The sequence below is a fragment of the Labeo rohita genome, unplaced genomic scaffold (genome assembly GCF_022985175.1).
Source record: "Labeo rohita strain BAU-BD-2019 unplaced genomic scaffold, IGBB_LRoh.1.0 scaffold_502, whole genome shotgun sequence".
In the NCBI taxonomy this organism is placed as follows: Eukaryota; Metazoa; Chordata; class Actinopteri; order Cypriniformes; family Cyprinidae; genus Labeo; species Labeo rohita.
Window position 1 is genome coordinate 1,651 of NW_026129423.1, and position 20,314 is coordinate 21,964.

At 38.1% G+C, this 20,314-nt stretch overlaps 1 protein-coding gene across 3 annotated transcripts; it reads right to left on the reverse strand.

Moving 5' to 3' along the window:
• Positions 1-314: 314 nt before the first annotated feature.
• LOC127160948 (interferon-induced very large GTPase 1) lies at positions 315-19,793 on the reverse strand. Of its 3 annotated transcripts, XM_051103581.1 has the most exons (8): positions 19,776-19,793; positions 19,131-19,174; positions 18,886-19,021; positions 17,052-17,102; positions 16,394-16,972; positions 15,463-16,086; positions 11,845-11,912; positions 315-6,207 (listed from the first exon to the last, which is right to left on the reverse strand). In XM_051103581.1, the coding sequence occupies exons 3-8, from the start codon at positions 18,905-18,907 to the stop codon at positions 1,393-1,395; spliced, it is 6,159 nt and encodes a 2,052-aa protein (XP_050959538.1). In that variant the 5' UTR covers positions 18,908-19,021; positions 19,131-19,174; positions 19,776-19,793; the 3' UTR covers positions 315-1,392. The 3 variants fall into 3 exon arrangements, with proteins under 3 accessions (XP_050959538.1, XP_050959540.1, XP_050959541.1); XM_051103583.1 differs by lacking the exon at positions 19,776-19,793 and having other exon boundaries at positions 19,131-19,190; XM_051103584.1 differs by lacking the exon at positions 19,776-19,793 and having other exon boundaries at positions 18,886-19,057; positions 19,131-19,186.
• Positions 19,794-20,314: the final 521 nt, after the last annotated feature.

A 20,314-nucleotide genomic window follows, 5' to 3' on the forward strand; every position in this document is an offset into this window, starting at 1 on the left:
ATGCTTAACTAAGTAAACAAAGACAAAACTACAGCAGTAGTACTCTAAACGAAACTAAACTGAATTATTATCATCACTCAAAATACTCTATGCTAAAGGACAACATTATTATCTACTGTAAAGTTACAGAAGTAATTTAGCAAATAAATGTTGTTATAAAACATCGTTTTGTAATACGTTCAGAGGGAGCTAGGGCAGATAACAACACAACCCTTATGAAAATTAAAACCAAAATCCATGGTTACTATAGCTAAACCATGGCAACCACAAATGAACCGTGGTTTTGCTACACTAACCATAGTCTAACCATGAGATGTGTAGTAAAACTATGGTTGTAAATTAAAACAGATTGTAATCAATCTGCCAAAAAAAAAAAAAAAACATGGTTACTATACTTTTACTGTAATAAACCATGGCTAATTTTGATAAGTGAAAAATATGGCTCATGATAATGCAATAACATGTTCAGTATTAGGATTCTTTCTGTAAAGATATTGTCATGATGTAATCATTATTGTACTAATTGTGACATTTATAGGCTATTTAGAAAATATAGTTTTTTTTTAATCTTTAGTATTTAAGTAATTTAAGTAAGATAAAACAACAAAACATGGTCATAATGTGATACTTTAAATTGAACTTAAAATTGTTACTGCAAATAGAATATAATAAGGTGGTTGTTTTGCAACAAGGTGGAGACAAGTGTGCTTATAACAGTAAATGGCTAAAGGGAAAAGTGACCGGTACAAGAACATATGTGAAAAAAGCAAACACACACAAAGTGAGATACAGAGGTATATCAAATGAAAATTAAGAGACTGAAAAGGAAAATGGAAAAGAAGGTGCAGTTCAAGAGAGAGCCTTTTTCTTATTTTGCATGGTTTAAGGTTTTAAACATTTATTTAAATGTGATGGCCATACAAAAAAATAGTGTTGTCTATGGTTTCAGAATTTGTTGTGGGTGTATGTGATGGCCTGGATGAGTGTGAAATATCCCGGACTGAAATTTTGTCCAGTCCGGCCCTGTTCTACATGGTGGTTGTTTAGCTTTGATACATTCATTAGCTAACAAATTTTTAATGTAAGTTATTTTGCATTAATATGTCAATATGATGTGAGGTCCAATTACCAGCGTGACACTAAAACAGGAAGTAGTAATGGGTACTTTTTACTTAGGTACATGTCAGAGCCCATACTTCTTTTGTCACAGTTCCACTACAATAAACCTCAGTGTTTTCATTGTCACTTGAAATCTTTTTTTTAAATATTATACTATACCATTTGGAATCCTGTACAGGGATTCAAACTCACTTAAAAAAGCAAACACTGAAATTTAAATACTACGTTTTCAATAAAATGATGGTATGTGTTAGGCAGTATAACAGATTTTAGTTAAACAAAAAATGTAAAAAGTGGTTCAGTCTGAAGCCCTGCTCTAGGAGTTTTCATTGAGAGAGTTTGTCTAAGAGAGTTGTATCCACCTACACTTTCAATTGCGTCCTCTTTTGTGTATTGTCTCCAGTTTTCTGGGATTGCACCTTTCCCCTGAAATAATTTATCATAATGCTTTTCCAGATCACTCTGAAATCGGCACACAAACCATTTCCAGTAGGGCAGCTCAGAAAGATCAGGGGTGATGCTCCAGTCTGCATAAACTCCTCCTGCTTTTCTGTAGTTTTTAAATGGAAACCACTGACCTGATGATTTAAAAGATTTACCACTTGTCACTACAGTTGAGCAAAACTCTGTACAAAAATTCTGTGTTCCTTTATGATAGAAGCTGTTGAGTCCATTCATGCGATGTAAAGGTACACTGTGATCTCCAGGATGGTCTTCTATGGTGTTGATGCAGGTGGCTTTACAGAACGGACACTGAACCCAACAGCACTGACAGAAGTGATCAATTAGAAGCTCATCTGGCCTGTCCTTATAGTCCAGCTTCCACAGAAAGTCATTGAAATGACCACTTATATCAGAAATAATTGCAGGGAGCTCCTTTCTTATTACATCTTCTATAAGTTTCACATTAACACCATCGTGTTTCACTCCACTGAGGTCTTTTACAGAGAAGATCAACACATCTGAGAGCTGCTGTGTGAAACTCTTCAACCACAAACCAACATCTCCACTGTTCACTTGAACATATTCAGTAGATTCATGTGCTGCTTTCATGATCTTCTGCTGCAGGAGTTTAATGTTCACCCTCATCTTGGGTAAAACACTGACTCTGAACTTACCGGTGATGTACCGACTGACTTCATCTCTGATGAAACTCTTGAAGTGATCTCTGGGATTATTAATGTAGTCTATGTATTTGTCAAAATCCTCCTCTTCTGCCAGTGTCTTCAGGATGTGTTTTTCCAATTTTAACCTGTTTCCATTCAGTGATTCACAGTTTGATCTCATTTCATCTGCCAGATCTCTGGCAGTCTTCTTGTAGACACTCTGCTCAATGTGCTTTTTCAGTTTCTGACAGATGATCTCACCAAAAATGGCAGCTGATGTTGCTCCATGACAGTATTTCTGGAAAATACTATAGTACTCTTTTCTCTTCTTCTCAACAGATCTCATAGGATCATTGGCTTCTCTAAACAGTGTGTGCTGGTCAGTGATCATCTTTTGTGCATTCTTACAGATGGAAAGGACTAAATATATGATGAATTTATTCTTAAACACATATTTCACTGGTCCTTCCTGATGTTCTGTTACTTTTTTCTTGATGTAACCTGTGATTTGTTTGATGCAGTTTTTGTTGTAGCCCATCTTTGAAATGTTAAAGGATTTAATTAGTTTGTATGTCTCCTGAACAACATCTGTGACAAATGCTTGTATCTGTGTTTCATCCTGTTCAGACAGAATGTTACCAGATCTCTCTGTAGTTAATTTGTAGACATTGGTTAAAGCTCCCTTAAATCCAGAAAATCTCTTTAACTGTACATAATCAGAATAAGTGGGCACAGAGAAAATATCCCCCCAGTGGTCTACAGGAACCCCTTCATAGGTGCCACATAGGATCTCTTTTACATCTTTAATTATGTCAATGTCTCTGATTGGAGGAGTGGTTCTGGAGATATCATTCATCCACTTATTCCAAAACAAACTAAACTGACTTTTTAGTGTTTCTTCATCATTTGTTTTGAGATTGTCTTTGAGATTTAGGGCAAGTTCTTTGCTCTTTTCATAGTAATTGTTTTCATGATTTGTCCTCTCAGCAGCAATCTTTTTCTTCTGATTTTTCTGTAGGACAATCTCATTTAATTTCTTATTTGTTTCCCTCACAATGTTTTCCTGAAGCTCTTTGATTTTGATTTCAAATGATGTTTTCCACTGAATCAGTATATCTTTATCTGTGTCTTTCTCAAAGAATTCAGACATTGATTTTTTCACTTTTTCACTTGTCTCCTTCAGTTCTCTGTGAAGATCATTTTCATCAACCTCATGAATTGCTTCATTTTCTAATTGGTTGTGTAGTTTGTTCTCAGTTTCCATCATAGCACTGCGAAGCCTCCAGGACCACTTACTGTATTCCGTCTCCAGTTTCCTGTAGGCTGAAATCTCCAGGGAATTTCTGAAGCTAAAGACAAATCTTTCATTCAGTAAAGCCTCCCAGAGATCTTTAATACGGTCATTTAAGTGTGTCAGGGTCATTCCATGTGACTTTGAAGCTTGAGACATAATCGTTTCATTTAATTGCTGAATATTCTCACAGTACTTTGGGTTTGGTGGTGCCATTGGTGGGCTGCCCTCCCAGAGCTGAGCAAAATACTTAACATCTTTCTTATAATCAAATCTAATGACATCGCTGAAAATTTCTGCAACATAAACTTCATCTTTAGCAGCGAGTTTTGTCATCTCATCCAGTGTCCCCTGCAGTCGTCTCCTTCCCTCCATGTTTTTTTCTCCAGCTGTGATGTCTGAAACATTCTGGTGCACAAACACACAGCTGGGATTCAGTCTGACCTTCTTCATCCTCATGAAGGCCTGAACAACAATCTGAAGAATGTCTTGCATCTCAGTTGGGTTTTCTCCAAAAATATTGATCAAGGTCAGATTTCCAAGACCTACAGCAAATGTGGCCAATTCATTGTCATGATGAATTGTTGAGCTCCCAGCCAGTTCTAGAGCACGAAGACCCTCAGTATCAACGACCAGAATATAGTCAAAGTTCAGATGTGTTTTCATCTCTTCTGACACTTTGACCAGCTGCATGAAAGCTCCTCTGGTGCACCTGCCAGCACTGACAGCAAACTGGAGTCCAAACATGGCATTCAGCATGGTGGATTTCCCAGAGCTCTGAATCCCTAAAACTGACAGCACAAAGACTCTCTGGTCTCCAAGTTTCTGGATGAGTTCATCTAGAACAGCAGAGATCCAGATCACAGGAACATGAGCAGCATCTCCATCCATCAGCTCCAGTGGAAATCCAGAGATCATCATCTCTGCTGCAAAACTTGGGAGAAAAAAGAAGTGAAACTGCATGTCTTTCTTAATATTCCTCACAGATGAACATGATTCATAGATCTGACCGATCTCCCTCATGATGTGCTCTAAACCAAATGCTGTCGCTTGAATTTCCTCAGATATTCTCTCAAGTTCTGCCTGTTCAGCTTTGAGTTGTACAGTTTTATCATGATTCTCTTTCAGTTTCAAAACTGTTGACCACTTTTCATCATACTTGTGGCGTAGAGCATAAAGGTCAGCTGAGATATATTCATCCAGAAGGATTCTGAGCCACTTAAGAAAAAACATTTTATTTGGAGCATCCGAGTTTATTTCTTTAATATAGAACTTCATAAATTCACTGATCTCAGATTCATGCTGCTGTTGACGAATTTTTTTCATTTCTGTGTGTTTTCTACTGATGTCCATTTGTGTCTCATCTGCTCGAGGTCGATGTAGTTCTTTGTTTTTCTCACTCCACCGATGCCACAGTTTCCCCTGATGAGGCAGAAATGATTCTTTGACTTCTGTCAGATCTTTCCTTTTCAGTAAACTCATCATCTGCTGTGCTGCTTCTCTTCCTCTCCTGCAGTCATCATCATCTTCCTCATCTACTCTGATATCTGAGTGTTTGGACACATCTTCAAGTCTGAAAGTGGAAGATGATTGTGAGAGACAATCATTTATAGCTCTTCTGAGTTCTTCAGATACATCTGCCTGATTTCTGTTTTTTAGACCAATTTTGAATTTCCATTTTTTTATCTGAATTAAAGTTGATTCCTCCTCAGTAAAAATGCAAATTAATGGTTTATCGTTGCTAAACAGGTTTTGGATCTTTGCTGCATGTTTGTCATTCCTGTCCAGTAGTGGTAAGAGTACAACATTGACTGAGGCCATTTCAGTGAGGATCTGCAGCTGTTTCCCATGGTCTCCTGCATCACCGTGTAGATTACAGAAAGCAACACAGTCAGTGAATTTATCATTATATGTTCCAGAAGGGCAGAACCAGGCGATCTCCACCACTCCATCCATCAGGACTCTTGTTCTGCTGCTGCCTGGGCAGTTCCTGTGGAAGAACGTGTTGTGTTTCTCATTGATGAGACTGTTCACCATCTGAGACTTGGATGAAGAGACAGAGCTAAACCTGAAGAAAAACACCATTTGAGTTTTTGCCTTGTAGATCGGCTGGGTTTGACTGATGACTTCATTATTGGTGTTTTTCATCTTCCAGCTCTTGTTGATTTGTCTGAATGTCCAGAAAGGAAACTCAATCTTTTGTGTGAATGGATCAGGAACAAGCAGAGGCAGAGCGTACTGACACTGGGACAGTTTAGTCACCATCAGCTGTTTCAAGAAACCATCAGCACAATGAAACGCAGCCATCTGAACATCCATTGGGTCAATCCGTTCAGACTGACTTGTTCCTTTGTTAGACAAAGACATTGCTTTGAAAATATCACATTCATCTTCATTTGAGGGATTGTCTTTTTGTTGTGTGTGATCTTTCTCATTATTTTCTTTAGTTCTGATGTATCTTGCTCTGTAGTTCATCATCAATATTTTTTGTAGGAAAATCTGAACCAGTTCCTTCTCAGCACAAGACTCATGGAACTGTAATGACTGTGCTGTTATCAGAAGGGCATCTGCAGCTGTCAGTTTACAATGCCTGCCTTTAGGATGAAGTCTATCAAATATATGCTTTGATCTTTTGATAATTTCTTTTCCTTTGTATTGTTCAGATCGTATTTCTTCTTCTGAAATCAATCCCTGTAAATGAAATGGCATAATTGATTGGCAATTTGCAGTAAGGAACATTATTCAAGCTCAAACATCCTCAGATTACATAATCTTCTGGAAAATTAATAGAATTTCTTGTTCTTTCTAGAGAAATTTAATATAAACATAGGAAGGTTTCTCAATATTTTTCTATTGTGTTATGTGCCTTTGGACTTAATTGTGTTTGTTTGAAACATTCCTGTAATCACAAATAAACAGAGCAATCGTGACTGAACAAGTATGTGTATGTGTTTTCATGTGAAATAATGATAAATATTAGTACGATTTAGCATCACTGATGTGAACTACTGACACATTTTTTTTTTTTTTTATTTCCAATATGAAATATGAAATTTTGGGGAAAAATGATATTGCACTGAAAGTGTCTGGGACTATTTTGGAGCAAAACCACTCAATATTGACAATATTGTGTGTAAAATGTAGTCTATATCACTAAATATTATCTTAAACGTAACCTATGTTGTAATTTATTAACAATTTATGTATTTATTAACAACATACCATTGGATTAAGAATAAAATAGTAATGATTTTAAAATGAGCGTCCAGCTCAAGGCTGTGCCATTAGATGGACATGGTATTTTAAAACCGGACTATCCGACCTAAAACCAGATAGAGATGGCCACCCTATAGATATTTAATATATTTATCTTGAATAGTCGGCAAATATTCATGCATTCAGCCTTGTCATGTTCAGCTCCTAACATACCCTGCATTCTCCAAATATTAAAAAGCAGTGCAAATTACTGCTTGGGCTTGAATTGTTTGAACTGTAAATCCCACCTTGATTTACCTTCTCAAACATTTTGACATTGATAAGGGCTGATGGACAGCTGCATGCTAAATAGGTAAATTATTTTGATTCATATGGGTCATAAATATATTGCTATTCCTTCTTGTCCAGCAGCCCCCCAGGAACATTCTCAGTGCTCCCACTGGTCCAGATGGCCAGTCCAGCCCTGACTGACTGATAAATCTAATCCAGCATCATGAAAATGCAACCCATCTAACTACTGTCATCTCACTTTGTTTTGTTTTTATTATTCTCTAGTTTCTTTTCTTTTCCATCGAGATTGTTGTTTTCTGAGTTTTGCCACAAAAATGTGTCTCCAACTTTGTCTTTGCCTCCCCCAAACTTCAACCAGTCTACATCTACCAGAGTTAAATCCACTGTGTTTCCTGTCTCCACTCACTCCACCCAGCCCTTACCCAACTTAGAATCTTCTGCATCTTCGCTGGTTCCATCTATCTTAGTATCTCCTGCATCTTCTAAATCTGCTGCATCTTCCACCTAGCCTCCCTTTCCCACCACTGGCTCCTGTCAGTCCCTCAGCTCATTCTCAGTCAGCTGTTGTGCAGATATGCCTGGGGCCTTCCAGTCACCAGTTCCGCATAGGCATGAGGATCTGTCTCTGCCCCCAGACTTTGATTCCCAGACTCCCCCACTGCCCTCTGACTCATTGGGTCCGCCTTGGCACTTTGCTCCTCTGTCTACATTGTGGCCCGTCATCCCACTGGCACCACTTGGCTCCCTCGTTCTTCTGGTTTTGCCTTGGACAGTCATTGACCTGCCTCTGCCGCAGGATTCTGCTCCTCTCCCATCACTTCATGCCTCCATCCCTCTGGCTCCATCTGGCTCCTCCTTTTCTCGGGCTCCACCTTTGTAATCGGTCACTACGGCTTTGCCACGGTCTTCTGGGTTCCCGCCTCCACCTTATTCGTATGAGCCATCAGCTCCACCTCAGCCCTCCAGGCCTCCTGTTTCACCGTGGCACTCCATCTGCTTGGCTCCGCCTAGGAGCTTCTACGATGTCCAGTGTGTTCTTGTGGGATTTATTATTAAAGACTGTGTTTGATTATAAGCAACACCATTATACTAGAAACTTGGGATTTCATATTTTCACTCTCTTCAAATTCATTCTTTCCTAACTTTCTTCCTTTCTGCAACTTGTGTGAATGTGTTAGATTTGTTTATGTCTTAGAATTGTCCTATAAAGTTTTGTTTTTATTTAAAGAGAAGTGTCTTGAGTTATGTGCGTACAAGTGAATGTCTTAAACAGCCAATCTTGTTACATTGCTATAAATAGTATTTTTTTTTTACTATAGGGGTATGTGCAAAAAAATTAGAATATCGAGGGAAAGTCCATTTATTTCAATAACTTGTTTAAAAAAGTGAAACTTGTATGTTATATTAGTTCACTACACACCAGGTGAAATATTTCAAGCCTTTATTTGTTTCAATTATGGATTATGGATTAAAGGTTAAAAAAAAAAAAAAAAATCCAGTATTTCACAAAATTAGAATATCATGACAAAGTTCAACATTGTAGGCTCCATGTGTCCCAATCTAGTCAGCTAATTAATGCAAAACACCTGCAAAGGTTTCCTCAGCCTTTAAGTTGTCTCAGTCTGGCTTAGTAGGCTTCAGAATCATGGGGAAGACTGCTGACTTGACGGTTGTGCAGAAGACCATCATTGACACCCTCCATAAGGAGGAAAAATCTCAAAAGGCAATTGCAAAAGATGCTGGATGCTCACAGAGCGCAGTATCGAAGTATATTAACAGAGTGTTAAAGTGCCCCTATTATGCGTTTTCAAATATGATCTTTCATGCATTGTGTCATGTAGCTGTATGTGAACATAAACAAACTATCTGCAAAGTTGTGAAGCCGACAGTGCACGATACATAAAGTTATTGTCTATCAAAAAAAAGAGTCGACTCACATTTGCCTAAACGAGTCGTCAGGATTTCAAATCTTTTTCTGTTACGGCCACACGTCACGAAATAACAGATTTGCATAATGTCCACCCACGTTCTACGTCGCGAACAACTTGCCCGCCCATACATTCCCATGGGGTTTACGTCACGTGGAAATTTACGTGTACATTATACGGAAGATGCTGTATCATATGCTGTGAGTAAAACTGTTTTATATTCACTTCCAAAAGATGATGAATCTACAAAGATTGTATTTTCTAGCGATCGTTCAAAATACGCAGTTGTGTATGTTATGTTGTGTAACAACCCTGCACATGTCTTGCTAACCAGCTAAATCACGCTTTTGTAGTTCTGTTGTTCAGCTGTGGACCCACTGTAGTCTGACAATTTGTGATTGATGCAGCTTGACTGTCTGTCTGTCTCATTAGTTTAAGTGATGATAAAGGATGGCGCACGAAGCAGCTTTCACACCGAATGCGGAAAGCGCTGTGCTATGAAACCCATTCGTTTCAATGCCTTCCACCGCGCGAGGACAGCTTGTTTCGGTCTCGACCAAAGCGGATGCGCAGCGGAGCGCGCACGCCGCGGACAACGTTCAAATGTGTTGTTCAAATAAACTTTTGCCGCTGCGCTCTGAAGGGCTGCAATGAACCCAGCGGGCAGCACTTTCCGCGTTCAGTGTGAAAGCCGCTTAATGCATCATACAATGTTGAAGTTTACAACATAGAGGTGTGCCCGGTTCGATTACATAAGCAAATTGCAAGCACTTTCCACGGTAGACCGCTAACTTGTCGATCAGCCACTTCAACTGTTTCATCGTCAGACTCTGGCTGGAATTGTTATGGTAAAATCGATGCCATCTTTTCTATGTATTGACAAGTATCCAGGGCTGTCAGTCAGTTATGGCAATGGGCATTTCGTTTTCCGACACGCTGTACGCGGTAGACCAATCATAAAGGACAGCGCCATCTGACCAATCACAGCAGTGAGGACTCACGGAAAGGAGGGGTTTAGAGAGACTGATTCTTTGAACTGCTTCGCACGAGTCGTTTAGGAATAATCTAGAAATGGGGTAAAATTAAATCTATTTTTGGAGAAAACTGAAGTGTTTTTTGACCTTGCATACATGTAAAGCTGTTTTGGGAGTCTATTAAAACAATATTAGCAACCTTTAAAATGGCATAATAGGGGCACTTTAAGAGGAAGGGAAAAATGTGGCTGGAAAAGGTGCACAAGTGACAGGGATGACCGTAGCCTTAAAAGGATTGTCAAGCAAGGGCGGTTCAGAAATCTGAGGTAGCTTCATAAGAAGTGGACTGAGGCTGGTGTCAGTGCATCAAGAACCACCACGTACAGATGTCTGCATGACATGGGCTACAGCTGTAGAATTCCATGCATCAAGCCACTCCTGAACCAAAAACAACGTCAGAAGCATCTGAGAAAAAGTACTGGTCTGTTGCCCAGTGGTCCCAAGTCCAGTTTTCAGATGAAAGCAAATTTTGCATTTCATTTGGAAATCAAGGTCCCAGAGTCTGGAGGAAGACTGGAGAGGCACAAAAGTCAAGCTGCTTAAAGTCCAGTGTGAAGTTTCCACAGTCAGTGATGGTTTGGGGAGCCATGTCATCTGCTGGTGTGGGTCCATTGTCTTTTATCAAGTCCACAGTCAACGCAGCTGTCTACCAGGAAATTTTAGAGCACTTCATGCTTCCTGCTGCCAACAAGCTTTTTGGAGATGATGATTTTATTTCCAGCAGGATTTGGCACCTGCCCACAAAGCCAAAACTACCAGTACCTGGTTTAATAGCCATGGAATAACTGTACTTGATTGGACGGCAAACTCGCCTGACTTAAACCCCATTGAAAATCTATGTGGTATTGTCAAAAGGAAGATGAGGGAACAGAGACCCCGAAATGCAGACGAGCTGAAGGCCAATACCAAAGCAACTTGAGCTACCATAACACCTCAACTGTGTCAAAGGCTGATCGCCTCCATGCCATGCCGCCTTGATGCTGTAATTAGAGCAAAAGGAGGCCCAACAAAGTACTGAGGACATAATACAGTACATTAACACACTTTTTAGAAGGCCAACATGTGTTTAAGATCCTTTTTTTATTGGTCACATGAAATATTCAAATTTTGTGAAATACTGGATTTTTTTTTTTTTGTCTTTAATTCATAATCATCAAAATTGAAACAAATAAAGGCTTGAAATATTTCACTTGGTGTGTAGTGAACTAATATAACATACAAGTTTAACTTTTTGAAACAAATTATTGCAATAAATGGACTTTCCCCCCGATATTCTAATTTTTGGCACGTACATGTACTTTAAATATTAAGATCTATTGCAGACTTGATGGTTGAGGCACGTTCAATTGATCATTGGCCAATTCATTTGATTAGGCGTAAATCAGTGATTTTGTAAAAATTCCCTATAAGTATAATTATTAATTACCTATGAGCTAACTTCACCTGTTTCCCTAACAGTGCATTCATCATTAGCTATGCTACAGAAGGGGAGCTCTTGGAAGACCAAAATCCTGCAGTGCTTAGCTCCTACCTGCTCCAACATATACTTAGTTTTACATTTCAAATGTATGTTCAAAATAGACAGTCAATGCTCTATTCCAGGGATAGGCAGCGTCGGTCCTGGAGTTTATTTTCAACGCTAATCAAACACACCTGAACAAGCTAATCAAGATCTTCAGGATTACTAGGACTACAGGTAGGTGAGGTTTTTTTCAGGGTTGGAACTAAAATCTGGAGGATTTTTGGCACTCCGGGACCGAAGTTGCCTATCTCTGCTGTATTCTAACCCTTCATTCAGTTTGCATCCAACATAAAAGTCTTATTTTGATATTGTGCACATATTCATAGCCAGCACATACCTTGTGTGTCCCCTTGGCCATTCGTGTAGTGGTGAGTGCTGTGGTCTCTTTCTTGATTGTGGTTTTATCTTTGTAAGCAAAAGAAATAGTAGGAAATATACAAATTAAAAACTGTTTGGTAGTGTCGGGGAGTAACAAACTACATGTAGCAATGACGTGAACATTTTAGTATTATTAGTAGGTTAACAGTAGTAATAGAATAGTGATGCCAGACAAATGATTCACGCTTTTGAGTCAGTTCTTTTCAACTGATTTAGCCCTATTTGCATGGTATTAGTATTATCTGGGGACCTCGTGTGATTTAAAAATTACACATATTACACATCCCCCAACATCTGAATTTCGTGTGCCAATAAGCAATATGGAAAAAGTCTTCTTCAGGCATTCCTTATACCACACACTTTCTGTTATCTGTGGTGCCTCCTACTAGCAGCAATCACAGGCATGTCAACCACAAAATGGGTTACAACATGCTTTAAATAATGGGCTTTAAATAATGGCGCAAATACCAATTAATTTACTACTGCAAAACTTAGTAAATTACATTACATGATATATTTAAAGGGATCATATGTGTTTTCATGGTTTTTTTTTTTTGTATTTCTTCAGTGTGTTATGCAGCTGTTTGTGCTAGAGATAGAACGACTTCTGATTTTTAAAAGTCGATATTTATGTGATGAAAGTCGAGCTAGTCTCTGGTGTCATCATAAATGAGCAAATAAGCCTGAACCTTGAACTGAGACTCGAACATCTTGTGCACCGCTATGGCATATGACGCACTGCCCACATGGTTATTGCTGCTGTAACAGCTAATTTTTATCAGTTCTTTTGTGTTTGTGTCATTTTATTTTTCTCACAGATTGCAACTTGGTCTAAGTCAGATACAGATAAAGTAGCACAGTGTAAATTAAATCTGCCTGGCAGCATCTCTTTGCTAATTGGCAAACTGTGGGTTTTAGTTACTTAAAAGTATATGCTAGAACTTTTCCGTTTCCAAGCTATATTATTGAGAAATCAGAGAAGAGTGTTGACAATACTTTTCCATGCTACTGAATGATTCTTTGTTGTATGAACTGTGCGTTATGTACAAGCTGCTATCTATTAGATTAGAACAGTGATTAACTTAACCTGTACAATGAACTACTTGCACTGAGCCTAATGACACACTTCTGTTTTGAAATTGTATGGCTCAGTTAATTCCGGTTATGTACATTTTCAATGCGCTGTAATCATCTAATTGACTAAAATGCCTAATAAAATTAGATTCTGCAGGATGATTTCAAATTCTGAAATTTTCAGAGACAGGAGAAGACATATTCTGATTATTACTGAGTACAGAATTTTCCAAACTCAATGGAACATGAAGTTTTAATGCAACATAAACCGATATGAGACAGCGGTGGCTGGTAATCATATGTGATTGTTCACCGCAGGGTGTCAGTGCTCTATAGTGACCTAATCACAACACTGCAGTTTGTGAGATCTGATGAATAAGATCATAATGAACCTTTATTTATCTGTGTTAAATATGTTAGTCACTATTCTGTCACATTCTGTCATCATTTTACTGTATAGTCTAATGACAAAATATAAATATTCAATAGTTGCACTTTCAGCATTACTGTTAAAAGTTATTTAAATGTTTAACACCGTTAAAGTTACCTCGCATTCATTCAGCCATTTTAAGCAATGGAAAAAGCCGTATTGGCCTGGAATAAGTGCACCAACGCACACAAACAAATAAAAACTTGGGTTAACCACAAATTAACTTGGGTTTTACTACACTGTCCATAGTTTAACGATGGTAGGCTATTTGTAGTAATAGTGTTGTTATACAAATGGGAAAAACATGGCAGTTTTACTTTAGTAAAACCATGATTAATTTTCGTAAGGGTGTTTATCAAACTCATTTAAAACTGTCAAGCTTAAAGCATCATGGCAGAGCATTAAATCGAATAGATTAGTCTGTGCAACCCCTAGTTTGTGCATGTACTGTATAATATCCTCAAAGTTACAAAGCTCCAAGTCTTCCACTAAAAGAGAAGGCTGATCTAGACCTGCTGTAGGAATGTGGATGTGAATGAGAGCATGCACGTTACGCGAGTTTAAACGCAAACAGTTCTGTGTGTGTCGTTATGTGTCTTTCCCGTGAAAACAAATTGAAGCGTCTGAAGTGTTTTCGTTTGAAATTGGACCAGTGAATGTGGTGAGCAAGAACTGTAAACAGCTAGAATGGCGCTTGAGGTCAAAGGTCACCGGTTTGATTCCCCACACTGGCAGAAATTGAAGGTGGGGATTATGAATGAACAGTGCTCTTTCCACCTTCAATACCATGACTGAGGTTTCCTTAGGCATTGAGCCCCCAATTGCTCCCTGGGTGCTGGAGCAATGGCTGCCCACTTCTCTGGGTGGGTGGGTGTGTGTGTGCACTTGGATATGTTAAATGCAGAGGACCAATTTAGAGTATGGGTCACCATACTTGACAATACGTCATGACTTCCACTTTTTCACTTTTCTCACAACCTTGAGCAGTAAGCTTGGAAATTAACAAGTCGGTGCTTGAGAGGACTGTGGATCAAAATGGTAAAATGAAGACAGTAAAACAAGGATCTTTCTCGTGCTAGCCGATCTGACACATTACCCAGATGACTGCCTATGCACCTTCTACAAAGTAAGTCTCAATACCACTACACAGGCCAAGTTATCTGGGTATGGTCCTCGGAGGAGTTTTGATGACTATGTGGTACTGGTCTCCTGTGGACCACCCATCACCACTAAGGAAGTCACCAGCCCCACTCCTGACTCAGAGCCCAGCCCTACATCACCTTGGTGCACGGAGCATCAGCCAGAGCCCACCACAGACTGAGAGCCAGATCCCGCCACAGTGGAGAGTGGGGGTGCGGAGGAAAGCCTGCTCACTGTTCCACTGCTGAAGATGAGCTCAGAGGATTTATATGAAGACATGACCGGTCTCCTCTCACCTGAACTGTCAGCCTATTTTGGATTGTCTGTTTTTCCTCCTGTTACGAACAACCCATTAGTCCTGAAACAAGAAAAGTGCAAGCCATGTAATCTTATGAACTAGGCTTTGGTGCATGGTGCCTCTCTAGCAGAGCTGCGGGCTGGGTGACACCTAACACGTTCACAAGGTTTTACAACATTTGTGTAGAGCCGTTTTTTCCTGTGTGTTGGGTAATAGGTAAGTGGCGGGAACAACAGGCTTGGTATCACGTTTACTGTACCATTCCCCCTTACAAGGGGATGTGAGCACCTTTCTCTCTACCAGTAGAGTTCCCTAGATGGCGAACCTTAGGCAAAGCAGCCTCCAGCACCCCCCGGCAGTTCGACTCGGCGACTAACGTTCATAAACCACTGTTATTTTTAACAGAAAGGCATATGGTCTGCTGAGTGCATGGTGTGACATAGCAGAATGTGAGCAGTAGAGTTATTAATAGAAACTCTGCCTATGAACGCGCCTGTAATTGTATTTATTTTATATCAGTTTATCTGTCTTTTTACCATTACATGCCTTTTAAAGGGATAACTTTAACATTTAGAATGCTTAGAAACACAAATGACACACAAATCAGGTGGAATATCAGTAAACTGATTTCTTACCACTTTCACCTTTATTCTTTTGGAAAATGTATTGCCTCATTGCTGTGCTGTAAACGTCTGCAGTGTAGCACTGCTGTTTGTTTTCACTAAACAGATGTTCAATCTTCTTAATCAGGTCTCTCATCTCTGACCGGTTGTTCATCGTCTTGTTGCAGGTCTGATATCTTCCTCCATATTTCTTCAGCAGTTGGTCCAGATCAGGGGTTTTCATTAGATCATCTAAAACAGTGTCACACTCTTCTTGTCTCTCATAAGTGAAGAGAATGATCACAAACTGAAGAACTTTGTCACCAAACACTCTCTGAAGCCATTCAAGACCCATCTTATCAGCATCTGTTAACTGACCCAGTCCCATGACGAAGATAAAAGCATGGATTTCATTTTCATTCAATAGTCGATTAATCAGATGATCTACACAGTCCAGGTAAAGTTCAGCCTCATGTAAGCCAGTCATGTTGATCACTGAGACTTGCCGTTTTCCTATCTCACTCAGTACAGAACTCCTGGATATTTCTACAGTTTTAAAACCAGGCTCATCTTCTCCAAGTAGAATGTTTTCAGGTTCATACTGGACTGATGCAGAGTCTCCAAATACTACAATAGTCAGTGGTGACTCTGCAGGACCTAAAATAAATAACTGATTTTAAACTGCACAGTAAAAGATCAAGGATGTTAGTGTTGCAAAGTCAGATTCTAATCAGATCTGTTAATTGGTTATTTTTAATAGTTTTAACTTTACTCATTATGTAAAATCCACTTTTACGTGGTGTTGATTATAAATGTGACATCACATTAGTGCAAGCCCCATCCACAAATGGTAAAGATCTCTACAATATTAGTATAGATCCCACCCTGAATAAGCTATATCTATATTTGATATATGAGTATATCTATATTTATTAGAATCTATATCAAATTTTTCAATACTCACCGCTTTGTCTGGGTTGTTGCTTGATGGAACTCTTTGAACTTTCAAATTCATCACAAACCAAATAGCGTCTATTGTTCATTTGTGCAAAGTGTTTTATTCTCTCTATAAAATCAGTAGAAGAGCTGCTTTTTTTAAGTTGGTAATGTCTGTTAAAACATTTTTTAATAATTTCCTTTATAACAGCATTGTTGTCATAGTCTGGCTCAGCGTTTTCTGACTCTTGTGTTGTGAGCACCATGGTATGTTCATAAACCCTGTCAGAAAAATAGTTGAGCACCTTCTCCACATGCTGTTGATCTTCCCTGGAGCACTGATCATGTTTGAGAACCAGAATGATCAAATGAGGTCCTGGATCAGACAGATACACACACTCTCTCATTGTCTGTGTGATCTGATGATCTGAGAGATGTGGCTGGAGCAGGTGAGGAACGTTGATGACTGTCTTGTGCATTCTTCTTTTTCTCTGCACTTGATCTGGAGGAGCTTCACTCTCAAACACTGCTTCACCAAATATGATGTTTCCAACTCTGCAGTTTTCTTGGGCATTCTTCCCCAGCAGAACAATCCTCAGATCACTCACTGAAACACACTTTTATTAAAAAGCAGTACTAACAAATCAAATCTATACATATTTCCAAAGTTTCATTTAAATACTTACTAATGAGAGGTCTCTCATTGCTTTGGCTTCCTCTTTGAAAAGTCGTAACAGCTGAAGAGCAAAAAAACCATTATAACAAAGCTTTGAACAGACTGTATATATTGTGTAAAAATAACAGAATTTAGTAGTAATGCGAAATGCATTAGGCGACAGAGACATGAAGCAGGGACCCCCCGATACAAAATGTGTCAGCAGAGCTACATATTAAACATACAGCTTTTGATATTATTAGAAACTTACCAGATTATGATTAAGAATAAATTCTGTTCTTATACTGTATGTATAAGCAGTAGATCAGAACTATGCACATTATTATTGTTGCACATGCATCACTGCCTGTATATTACATTTTATAGTTAAAACTGAGATTTATGCATCATAAACAAACATGTTGAAATAAAAAAATCACAATTCATTAGTAGTTTGCAGTTGTTGTGTATCATTTTAATGGATTTGTAGAGTCATACATTTTAATTTTATTAGATTCAGATGGGCATTTACATTTACCTGAACTTTAGCTGTAAGTTAAAGAAAAACTCACATTTTAAGTTTACTAAGCTTACTAAAACTTAACATTTTATTTTTTACTGTAAGATGTAGCAGTGGCTTCTTGACAAGAATAGCATGCAATTAAATGGAATTAAAACAAATATACTTTGAAACTAATATTTTTTCCTAGTAATCTTATTAGTCTGCATTTAGATCTATCTATTATGTATCTATTTAGACGTTTTTGTCCCATGCTAGTATCACTATATTGCATCTTCAGAGTGAATCACACATTTACATACTTTACAATCACTAAAAAGTTGCTTCACTCAGTTTGAACGGTGAGTGGATTCTAATTTAAATAGGCCTACTGATGATTGGTCATTGCGCTCAAGAGATCAACAAACATGTCTGTTATTAGTTACATTTCTTACTGCTGCAAAAACTCGCTGCAAATAGGAAGATTTAATATTCTCCGGAGCTCAAACTCATAAGCACAATGGAGTGTTTGCTAAATCTGTAATTTGTAATATTATATAATAATATTATATGATTACAGTATCAACTGGGAATGTGATTGCTTTCATTTTGGGGTGCTCATATTTAAAATGGAATTTATGTTTTGTATCCATTAATTGGCAAACCCCCAGTTGAAGACGCTTGCATTATTTTGTAATTAAATGACAAAACTCAAGTATTTTTAATTCAGTTTTATTAATGTTCAATGTACAAAATCCAGTTACATGTTCTGTTTTATGGATTATCAGTTAATTACAGATCAGGCTATAGCTGTAACGTATTTACTGTTTGTGCTATTTAATTTTACAAGAATCTGAATAATACTACGATAATAATTAACTAAGTGGCAAATATAAACTCCTAAAAATCACTGTGCCTTTGATATCACATTTAAGATAGAAAATATACTAAATTTACACACATGAGTGAATTAAGACTCACTTCCATATCTTTGATATCTGCATTCTCCACTATTTGTTCTGACACTGACATTTCTTGGAAACACTGTACACATAGTAGTGGTTTTTGGTATAAAAGCATTTTTATGAGTATGAGAACATGAGTGCGGTATCGGATCCAGTTCCAATGCAAATTTTGAGACTTAATATTCATAGTTAAAAATGTACGTTTTCATTATTAAGCAAGCACAATTAAAAATTCTTCTGGTCCCCAAAACTCTGATGCCCCTGACCAATTTAGTCGTTAAATGTACTTGTTATGCTTGTTAATTGTGTAAACATAACTGTCTTTATCACATTAAAACTGCTGTTGAATGTGGCACAGATCATATTATGAGGACTAATCATGAAAGACATTGTTCACTCACATCTGCCTTTCCTGGTGGCCATTGTGTCGTCCACTGCTGTTATCAGAGTCTTTGTTCAGCATTCACATCTAACATCAGAGCCTCCTTGGGGCTTTGTTTCACTGCTCATTGTCCAGTGGACCCCTGCATTGCCAAACTGGTTGGTTTTACAGAAAAAAGAATGAGAAGCACACTAATAACTGCTTTTGTAATACATGTTACTTTGTTTAATTGTGTAATGTTAATATTTGTTTTAACGCTCTTACTTCTGATGAGCAGTGCTACATTCTGCCCTTAGGTGAATTTTACGCTGTTGGCCAGAAAAACAACATGACAACAAAGATGACGAGTGACAAAACTGGTTTAGAGGTAGGGCATATGGTCTGCAAAGAAACTTACAAGATTTACAACATTTGTTCTAAGACATTCCTTTATACTGTGTTAGTTTGTTTAAACAAAACCAGAAATGCTTCACATGACACCCCAATGAAGTTTTTTTTTCTTTCTTTCTTTGAATTTAAAAGTGAACAGCATCTACACTTTCATTATCCTAAGGTTCCCAGAGTTGGTCTGATCCGGTCTATATCCAGGCTTCATTCAACTTATAACCATTTAAGACCACACAATCCTCCATGAAATAGCAAATACTGCTGTGGCCATAGACTGTAGACTTCAACAATCTGTTAAACTTAGAGCTGGTCGGACTACAACCACTGTCTATGATTTCAGCATGATTCCTTAAAATCAACAACAACAAAAAAGGTCCAAGTAAAAGCCACAATCATAAAACATGTTTATTAATTTTAGTAATTGCATTTATAATTTATACTAAAAATGTGTTACATATGACACTCTGCTATATATTTACATACTAAAACAATCAGTAAAAATATTATAAAGAAAGGTGGTACCTGTGTGTTGGAGAGCTGTTTAATGTTTTTTTTTTTTAACACGGAAGAGGTGCACATATAGTATGCACAGGTGGGTGGAGTAAGTAAAAGTATGTGAAACATTTTATGACTTCAGACTGAACAAAACAGGCTTTAAAAGTGTAAGGTTCTGCACAAGGAAAAATGCGATCACATTCAGTATCCATGAAAAATATAGTTTTAAACTAATAAAGTATAGTTTTAAACTAAATTAGTTTAATAAATCCAACTGGATATAAGACAAACCCTGAGAATATAAATGCTACTTTAACCCCCATTAAAGACAAACTTAGCAAGTGTCATCAGAATGATTGGGCCTACATGTATGAACAAAAACCCGCCCTCCTTAGTTTCTGTTGCTATGTCCGCCAAACCATGCCGCTCTCACACTACATCATGTTCTCACGCAGTGAAATATACATCGTGGAGCAAAGAGGAAACTGACAACACACCTACAGACAAGACAGAGCAGGTTACTTCTGGTGTGAAACAAGCTCTCAGCTTTAAAATATTGCAATTTT